At 48.6% G+C, this 10,946-nt stretch overlaps 1 protein-coding gene across 1 annotated transcript; it reads left to right on the top strand.

Moving 5' to 3' along the window:
* Positions 1–693: 693 nt before the first annotated feature.
* LOC308162343 (HAUS augmin-like complex subunit 8) lies at positions 694–4,457 on the top strand (the record flags this gene model as incomplete). The annotated part of the gene is made up of 9 exons (XM_080536499.1): positions 694–758; positions 1,138–1,196; positions 1,314–1,372; positions 1,579–1,708; positions 2,195–2,298; positions 2,807–2,965; positions 3,206–3,347; positions 3,543–3,687; positions 4,183–4,457. 9 exons carry the CDS (start codon positions 694–696, stop codon positions 4,307–4,309), a joined length of 990 nt encoding a protein of 329 aa, XP_080392625.1. The 3' UTR covers positions 4,310–4,457.
* Positions 4,458–10,946: the final 6,489 nt, after the last annotated feature.

A 10,946-nucleotide genomic window follows, 5' to 3' on the forward strand; every position in this document is an offset into this window, starting at 1 on the left:
CAGTGTAGTGCCGGAGGAAAAAGGAAAGACGTAGGCAACGTAATGATAACTGTTTAATCAAAATAACAACTTGTACTCTCCGTACAGGACCAGGAAATCGATCACCAAAACTCTTGTGTCTAAACAGGAAGTTGCAACGTTAATAATCCTCCCCTCTGCCCCTAGTGCCAGAACTGGTTCCCTCCCACTACACAACCAACAGTAAGAGGAGAACATGAACCCATAATGTAGTCACTACACCATACTGTACATAGCCTTTATTTATGTAAACCAGCTCTTTTCCCTTCTTGTTTTTAGTTTTTTTTTTCCTAGCACCAGGGGAGCCCCCCCTCCCAAATGTCGTTGTTTGGTACCTGTACTATATCAATGACAATAAAGACCATTCATTCATTCATTCATTCATTATTGAAATTCGGCTGGAGCAGTGACGTCACGTTACAACTTCAGACATCGGACAGCGTAGGCTACTGTACAGTACAACTTCGGACAAGTTCCACAATTTCCTTCCTTCTTCAAGGTTATTTTCTTCGTTTGGTAAAAAGGTAAGAGTCACAAACATTATCTGTAATCTTCTGTCTATCCAAACATGCTGTGATTAGTTAGGGCCCAAAGAAATGAGTGGCACTGTTTATTGTCTGCCGTCTGTTTCTAGTCGGACCGTTAAGCCGCCGTACAGGGCGGGTCACTTGAAATATGGCGTCAAGAAGCGTTTCAGCTCTTCATAAAGTTAAAAAAACAACTCCTGCTGATGTGGAAAGGTACCTAACTATATTATTTACAAATTAGATACTGGCTTTTGATAAAAGATATATGTATGTACTGCAGTAGCTAAGAATGATGTGAACAGGCTCGACGCAGCCGCTACCAGTGGAGCTAACTGCTGCTGTGCTAATGGTTGCGTTCGTAAATTCGCTCTGAGAGCGCCGGAGCGCACACTGGATTCAACGTCATAAAGGGACCAAGTAATTTGATTGGACAAGAGGCATTGCATGAGTGCTGATCAGATTTCCAGAGCGAATTTACGAACGCAGCTAATGTTTTTGTTGTTAACTGACAGAAGTAATTACAAATAAGTATTGCCGTGCAGTGTGGAGTGTTGTAATGACAATTCCCTAACTTTTGTTCAATTTCTTGCAGTTCTAAAGAGAGCGACAACAACAACCCCAATAACAATGGAGCTAGAAAGAAAATCAAATGTAAGTTTCATTGAACTAGCTAACGTTGCCGTTGTGAAATACACTTTTAAAGTTTCATGAAACTGTCATATTCATCAAAAGTTCTGATGCTACAAATAACGTTCTCCTCGTCCTCAGCTGCTAAGACAGTAGTGAAGTCTCGATACCTGCAGCCTGCAAAAGCACCTCTTTCTAAGGTAAAATCAAATGTTTTAGTTCATGACTTGTCTCATTAATTACCTCTAGGCCTATATCCTGTTTGTCATTGGATACGAGAAAGGACAACCCTTTGGAGATGTTGCATTTTGAGATAGGCTAATGCATTTGCAAATCTAGTCTATTGCCTACTGTCTGAATTTATAGTCAAATTTCTATCTGGTTGCATCCCTCTGTCTATCCACAGAGCAGCTCACCGACCAATGAGGCCACCAATGTGTTGCCACCAAGGCCAGCCTCACCTAAGCCGGGTGGGGTTAAACCACGGATGGGCACTCCCCCAAGACGCTCAATGGCGCCTCAAAGTCTTCTTACTCGTACGTCATGAATAAGTGATTTCCTTTTAAGTTTGTCCATACCATAACCCCTGACAATAACCATGTTTATGTTTACCATTAGATCAGGTGATGACTTTATTATCCGCAGTATATTTTGTGTATAATAAGAACAATTGTGTGTAAACAGAAAGTGAGAGAGACAGAAACACTATGCTTATTTGATGTTCCTATATTTTGGGCATTGATGTCATGCTATGATCCCACCAGGGGGGTATTCCATCAACTTTAATAAAGTCCTAGATTTTCCTTTAGCGACATTGATGGAATACCCCCCAGGTTGACAATGGTGGGCATAATATTATGAAAAGGTGTTTGGTTTGTGAGCGTACTGCCATTCACTTAACCCTGTATATCTTTCAGCAATGATGTCCAGCCTACTTGAGACTTCACAAATGGGACTAAGTGTGCTACAATCCACAATCTTAGACGGCCACGTTAAGCGCCCAACCTTTACCTGTTTTTCAGAGAAGACAGTGTTACAGAATGCAGGAGAACCTCAGAGGAACCGCGAAGATGAGAAGAGAATTGTCGAAATGCAAACATTCCTGTTAACCTACATCACAGCCAAGGTTTGAGGAAAAAACGATTATGTTTTGTCTATTTTCAAGACAGCCAAGTGGGACGTCATGTGGTCCACTGTGGCTCAGTTGGTAGAGCATGGCACTAACAACGCTTAGCTTGGGGGTTTGATTGAATGAATGAATGAATGAATGGACTTTATTGTCATTGCTAGAGTACAGGTACCAAACAACGACATTTAGGAGGGGTGGCTCCCCTGGTGTTAGGAAAGGGAAAAAAAAAACTTTTAGAAAAAGAAAAAATCACAAGAAGGTAAGGAGCTGGTTTACATAAATAAAGGCTATGTACACAATCCACTGTACTATACTGCACAGATAGTCAACTAGGGTTGTCATAGGGTTGTCATTCCCACTGGGAATTGTCATTCCCACTGGGAATCCCATATATACTGAAATGTATGCACTCACAGCTAAATGGCATATATTATATATATTATTATCGCAGTAGATGTTATTACCTTCAGGACTCTTATCATGATGGACTGGTGTTTGAAATCAGATGGAGAGTAACACAGAGAAGTTGAAGGCAGAAGCGGAGGGGCGTATCCTAGCAATGATGGAGAAAGAGGAGAAGCTACGCAAGCAGGTCCATGAGAAGAAGCGCCAGTATCTTCTTCTGGAAAAGCGCAAGCAGATGAACGACTTGCTGGATTTGCAGGTCAGAGGCCTGTTTCTGAGCCGTTTGATTTCTCTCCCATGGCATTTTGATTTGACTTAATGTCAACAACTTGTGTTGAACAATTGTGTTATCGTCTTTTTTAATTTTGTATCTTCAACTGATACTAAATGAATGATTTGTGATTTTTAAAGTGGCATTGAAAAGGTTTATTGAAACATCCAAATCTGTCATCAGCTCCAGGCTTTGATGAGGAATATGTGTGTGCTCTATTGTCCTCAGATCGCAGCATTAACTCCTGTGGCTGCGGCTGCCCAGCGCTTCACAGAAGAATACAAATCCTTTGGCACAGCAGTGGACACCACCCGCCATGAGCTGCCTGTAAAGAACCTCCACATTGAGGGGGACAGAAGAGAATTCCTGGGTTGGTTTAAGTTTATTTCCTTCAGTCAATGCAGCAGAGTTCAGAGCATTTGATAAAGAAAAAAACAAGAGTGAAATGGAATCCTGAAGAGGGTGAAGTTTTCTACACGTAAAAAAGGCGATTGTCTACAGTGTTTGTGGTCATTCCTGGTGACCATGCCTGTGATGAAACCCACGGTTCTTCTCGCCCTCTCAGGTAAAGCGGAGGCGAGCCTGAAGGAGAGTGAGGAAGTGTTACAGCAGTGCACCCTGGGAGGAGCTCTGCATGGCAACGTCACGTCTGCTGAGTGCCTGAGGGGGGTGAAGACTGCTGCCCAGGACATCAGTGAGCAGCTCTCAGGGTATGACCACAGAGTATCAGTAGAAATTAATGAATGAATGAATGCCGTAGTTCTCTTTTTTGAAACTTTTTTCGTCACAGATAGACATGCATACATTCGTTTTGTCACTGCTTAAGTTAGTCTGTTGATGTGACTGGTAACAAACAATTGAGTCCTGGTTAGTGAATCTTGTACTTTAACTTGATGATTTTTTTGGCATTCAAATGAAGGGTATGTGTTTAGCCTTTTAGTCTCTACTTTGCAAATGTTGCAGACTAAGCCTAGTTCTGACTGATACTTTCAACAGAAAGAATGAATCTTCATTGTGTTTTAATCTAGGACTAGACAGTCTAGGAAACCAGCGCTTGACGATTCATTTGTGAATGGAATCTAAGTAAATTGACACTATGGACAGGCAATGTGAAAGAAACGAGGAGGATATGAAATGAATGACTTGTTGTGATGTGACTTTGGTGTGGGTAGCTCCTCTGACCGTAGGGTGTCCTTCCCCCTCAGGGAGTTCTCAGCACTGCTGGAGCTGTCCTCCCTGGTCAGCCGCCAGACGGTCCACATCCAGCAGGCTCTGGAGGAGGAGCAGCTTGGCCTGACCAGAGCACAGGCACTCTACTGTCCTGAACATTGAAGAACCTTGTGAAGAACCTTGTATAGAATGGCTATGAATTAATGAATATATTACTTTTTTTGTAAATTAAAATAGCGTGCGGCTCTCTCTAATTTCTTAACTGTTTGTCACTTGGGTCCAGCGACCGGGCTGGGAGTTATTTTTATGATATGCGCATTGTTATGATGATGTCTCTATAAAGAAAACTTGTTTTGTAAATAAAATAAATCCTAATTGACTTCGGTTTCAACAACCTGTATTATTTGTTTGCAAATGCTTTTTACTCAGAAGTGACTACCCTGTTATTGTTTAAAACATAATCAATCCATTGTATGGAATTCATCATAATGTTGAATAATAATCTATTAATTTATCATAATGTTTTAAACTCTTTCACATTTGTTACTTCCTCTCCAAACATGGCTGATTTTTATTTATTTTATTTTATTTTATTTTAAATGAAGGCCTCCTTTAGGCTACAGGTTGTAGCAACACCTCCCTCTAGGGGGGGGAATACATACAGAAGTTGATGCAGGCAGAGAGAAGATATACAGGTGCTGGTCATATAATTAGAATATCATCAAAAAGTTGATTTATTTCAGTAATTCCATTCAAAAAGTGAAACTTGTATAATGTATACATTCATTCCACACAGACTGATATATTTCAAGTGTTTATTGCTTTTAATTTTGATGATTATTACTGACAACTAATGAAAACCCCAAATTCAGTATCTCAGAAAATTAGAATATTACTTAAGACCAATACAAAACAAGTTTTTTTTAAAAAATGTTGGCCAACTGAAAAGTATGAACATGGAAAGTATAAGCATGTACAGCACTCAATACTTAGTTGGGGCTCCTTATGCCTGAATTACTGCAGCAATGCGGCGTGGCATGGAGTCCATCAGTCTGTGGCACTGCTCAGGTGTTATGAGAGCCCAGGTTGCTCTGATAGTGGCCTTCAGCTCTTCTGCATTGTTGGGTCTGGCGCATCGCATCTTCCTCTTCACAATACCCCATAGATTTTCTATGGGGCTAAGGTCAGGCGAGTTTGCTGGCCAATTAAGAACAGGGATACCATGGTCCTTAAACCAGGTACTGGTATCTTTGGCACTGTGTGCAGGTGCCAAGTCCTGTTGGAAAATGAAATCTGCATCTCCATAAAGTTGGTCAGCAGCAGGAAGCATTGAAGTGCTCTAAAACGTCCTGGTAGACGGCTGCGTTGACCCTGGACCTCAGAAAACACAGTGGACATGTGTTTCCCACGCATGATTGGCCATGAGGAAATGCATAAGATCTTAGGTGAGTTCCATAAAATGCTCTGGGTTCTTTCGTCTGCTAGGTGGTCATCACCAGCACAGTGCACACGCGCAAACACACACACGCACGCACACACGCGCACGCGCGCACACATGCGCACGCACACACACACGCACACGTGCACACGCGCACATACACACGCGCGCACGCACACACACACGCACACGTACACACACGCGCGCACGTACGCGCGCACGCACACACACGCGCGCACACACACGCGCACACACGCGCACGTACGCGCGCGCGCAAACACACACGCGCACACGCGCAAACACACACACGCACGCGCGCACACTCACACACGCACACACGCGCGCGCACGTACGCACACACACGCACGCACACACACACGCACGCGTACACACACGCACGCACGCGCGCACGCGCAAACACACAAACGCGCACGCACGCACACGCACGCAAACGCACGCACATACACGCATGCTCACGCGCGCGCCCGCGCACACACACACGCACGCACACACACACGCGCGCGCACACACGCGCACACACGCGCACACACACACACGCGCACGCACACACACGCACACGCACACACACGCGCACACACGCGCACGTACGCGCGCGCGCAAACACACACACGCGCGCGCACACACACGCGCACACGCGCAAACACACACACGTACGCGCGCACACTCACACACGCACACACGCGCGCGCACGTACGCACACGCACGCACGCACGCACGCACGCACACACACACACACGCACGCGTACACACACGCACGCACGCGCGCACGCGCAAACACACAAACGCGCACGCACGCACACGCACGCAAACGCACGCACATACACGCATGCTCACGCGCGCGCCCGCGCACACACACACGCACGCACACACACACGCACGTGCGCGCACACACGCGCACACACGCGCACACACACGCGCGCACGCACACACACGCACACGTACACACACGCGCGCACGTACGCGCGAGCACGTACACACACACGCGCGCACGTACACACACACGCGCGCACGTACGCGCGCACACGCACGCGCGCACGCGTACACGCGTGCGCACGCACACACGCGCAAACACACACGCACACACCCGCAAGTGCTCTAAAACGTCCTGGTAGACGGCTGCGTTGACCCTGGACCTCAGAAAACACAGTGGACATGTGTTTCCCACGCATGATTGGCCATGAGGAAATGCATAAGATCTTAGGTGAGTTCCATAAAATGCTCTGGGTTCTTTCGTCTGCTAGGTGGTCATCACCAGCACAGTGCACACGAGCAAACACACACACGCACGCACACACGCGCACGCGCACGTGCGCACACACGCGCACATACACACGCGCGCACACACACACGCGCGCACGCACACACACACGCACACGTACACACACGCGCGCACGTACGCGCGCACGCACACACACGCGCGCACACACACGCGCACACACGCGCACGTACGCGCGCGCGCAAACGCACACGCGCAAACACACACACACGCACGAGCGCACACTCACACACGCACACACGCGCGCGCACGTACGCACGCACACACACGCACGCACGCACGCACACACACGCACACGTACACACACGCACGCACGCGCGCACGCGCAAACACACAAACGCGCACGCACGCACACGCACGCAAACGCACGCACATACACGCATGCTCACGCGCGCGCCCGCGCACACACACACGCACGCACACACACACGCACGTGCGCGCACACACGCGCACACACGCGCACGTACGCGCATGCACGCGCACACGCACAAACACACACGCGCACACGCGCGCAAGCACACGCGCAAACACGCACACACACGCACGCACACACACGCGCACACACGCGCGCACACACACGCGCGCATGCATGCACACGCGCACACACACACGCGCGCGCACGTGCACACACACGCGCACGCACGCGCACGCACGCGCAAACGCACGCACGCACGCGCACGCTCAGGCACGCACGTACGCGCGCGCACACGCGCAAACACACACACACGCACACACGCACACGTGCGCACACGCGCACACGCACGCACACGCACGCACACGCGCACACGTACACACGCGCGCGCGCACACGCACACACACGCGCGCACGTGAGCTTAAGTCAAAGTGGGCACAACAACCACACACACGCGCACACACACGCGCACGCACGCGCGCGCGCACACGCGCGCACACACGCACGCACGCGCACACGCGCAAACACACGCACGCACGCGCGCGCACTCACACGCGCACGCACGCACACACACGCACGCACGCACACACGCACACGTACACGCGCGCGCGCATACACACACGCGCACGTACGTACGCGTGCACGCGCACACGTACACACACGCGCGCACGCACACACACGCACACACGCGCAAACACACACACGCGCGCGCACACACACACGCGCGCACGCACACACACGCGCGCACGTACGCGCACACACACGCACGCGCACACGCGCACACACACGTGCGCTCCTCCCACTTTGATTTAAGCTCCGCCCACTTTGACTTAAGCTCCTCCCACTTTGACTTAAGCTCCTCCCACTTTGATTTAAGCTCCGCCCACTTTGACTTAAGCTCCTCCCACTTTGACTTAAGCTCCTCCCACTTTGCCTTAAGCTCCTCCCACTTTGACTTAAGCTCCTCCCACTTTGATTTAAGCTCCGCCCACTTTGCCTTAAGCTCCTCCCACTTTGCCTTAAGCTCCTCCCACTTTGATTTAAGCTCCTCCCACTTTGACTTAAACTCCTCCCACTTTGATTTAAGCTCCGCCCACTTAGACTCAAGCTCCTCCCGCTTTGATTTAAGCTCCGCCCACTTTGACTTAAGCTCCTCCTACTTTGATTTAAGCTCCTCCCACTTTGATTTAAACTCCGCCCACTTTGACTTAAGCTCCTCCCACTTTGATTTAAGCTCCTCCCACTTTGATTTAAGCTCCTCCCACTTTGATTTAAGCTCCGCCCACTTTGACTTAAGCTCCTCCCACTTTGATTTAAGCTCCGCCCACTTTGACTTAAGCTCCTCCCACTTTGATTTAAGCTCCTCCCACTTTGATTTAAGCTCCGCCCACTTTGACTTAAGCTCCGCCCACTTTGACTTAAGCTCCTCCCACTTTGACTTAAGCTCCTCCCACTTTGATTTAAGCTCCTCCCACTTTGACTTAAGCTCCTCCCATTTTGACTTAAGCTCCTCCCACTTTGATTTAAGCTCCGCCCACTTTGACTTAAGCTCATCCCACTTTGATTTAAGCTCCGCCCACTTTGACTTAAGCTCCTCCCACTTTGATTTAAGCTCCTCCCACTTTGATTTAAGCTCCGCCCACTTTGACTTAAGCTCCTCACACTTTGACTTAAGCTCCTCCCACTTTGATTTAAGCTCCTCCCACTTTGACTTAAGCTCCTCCCACTTTGACTTAAGCTCCTCCCACTTTGATTTAAGCTCCGCCCACTTTGACTTAAGCTCCTCCCACTTTGACTTAAGCTCCTCCCACTTTGCCTTAAGCTCCTCCCACTTTGATTTAAGCTCCTCCCACTTTGACTTAAGCTCCTCCCACTTTGATTTAAGCTCCGCCCACTTAGACTCAAGCTCCTCCCGCTTTGATTTAAGCTCCGCCCACTTTGACTTAAGCTCCTCCCACTTTGATTTAAGCTCCTCCCACTTTGATTTAAGCTCCTCCCACTTTGATTTAAGCTCCGCCCACTTTGACTTAAGCTCCTCCCACTTTGATTTAAGCTCCGCCCACTTTGACTTAAGCTCCTCCCACTTTGATTTAAGCTCCTCCCACTTTGATTTAAGCTCCGCCCACTTTGACTTAAGCTCCGCCCACTTTGACTTAAGCTCCTCCCACTTTGACTTAAGCTCCTCCCACTTTGATTTAAGCTCCTCCCACTTTGACTTAAGCTCCTCCCATTTTGACTTAAGCTCCTCCCACTTTGATTTAAGCTCCGCCCACTTTGACTTAAGCTCATCCCACTTTGATTTAAGCTCCGCCCACTTTGACTTAAGCTCCTCCCACTTTGATTTAAGCTCCGCCCACTTTGACTTAAGTTCCGCCCACTTTGACTTAAGCTCCGCCCACTTTGACTTAAGCTCCTCCCACTTTGACTTAAGCTCCTCCCACTTTGACTTAAGCTCCTCCCACTTTGACTTAAGCTCCGCCCACTTTGACTTAAGCTCCGCCCACTTTGACTTAAGCTCCGCCCACTTTGACTTAAGCTCCGCCCACTTTGACTTAAGCTCCTCCCACTTTGATTTAAGCTCCTCCCGCTTTGATTTAAGCTCCGCCCACTTTGATTTAAGCTCCGCCCACTTTGACTTAAGCTCATTACTTATAACTCCCCTCCTGAGTGAGCTAGAGGTCTGGTTTTCACATATGTGGAACATCTTGGTGAGACAAGTGTTTACTGAACGTTTCGGCTTGATCGGCCATTCGTAAGTGCAGAGAATTCATAACTCCCCTCCTAGCTGTGAGCTAGAGGTCTGGTTTTCACATATGTCGAACATCTTGGTGAGACAAGTGTTTACCCAGAGTTTCGGCTTGATCGGCCATTCGTGGCCCAAACGGGGAGCTTTGACGTAAGTGCGAAATCCGTAATTAAAGGGGGCGCCACGGAGCGACCGTTTGAGCTAGCGCCTCGAAACTCGGGGCACGCGACCGGACCGCTGTGACGCTTCATCGTGCCGATTTTTGGGTGACTGGGACTTTCTGGCACCGATTTCTGTTTTTCATCCTAGGCTTTCATCCTAGGGTGCAACTGCGTACAGTCTAGGTAGGTCGTTTGTTGGCAAATGAAAGAAAATTGGAATTAATCAATTAAGCCACTCCCACTTTGACACAAGCTCCGCCCACTAAATGTCTAAGCCACTCCCACTCCCACTTAAGCTCCGCCCACTTTGACACAAGCTCCGCCCACTTTGACACAAGCTCCGCCCACAATTTGAATTAATCAATTAAGCCCCTCCCACTTTGATTTAAGCTCCTCCCACTTTGACTTAAGCTCCGCCCACTTTGACTTAAGCTCCTCCCACTTTGACTTAAGCTCCTCCCACTTTGACTTAAGCTCCTCCCACTTTGACTTAAGCGGCTCCCACTTTGATTTAAGCTCCTCCCACTTTGATTTAAGCTCCTCCCACTTTGACTTAAGCTCCTCCCACTTTGACTTAAGCTCCTCCCACTTTGATTTAAGCTCCTCCCACTTTGATTTAAGCTCCTCCCACTTTGACTTAAGCTCAGCCCACTCTGACTTAAGCTCCGCCCACTCTGACTTAAGCTCCTCCCACTTTGATTTAAGCTCCGCCCACTTTGACTTAAGCTCCGCCCACTTTGACTTA

Source organism: Nansenia antarctica, assembly GCF_963989245.1.
Source record: "Nansenia antarctica genome assembly, chromosome: 7".
Lineage (NCBI taxonomy): Eukaryota > Metazoa > Chordata > Actinopteri > Argentiniformes > Microstomatidae > Nansenia > Nansenia antarctica.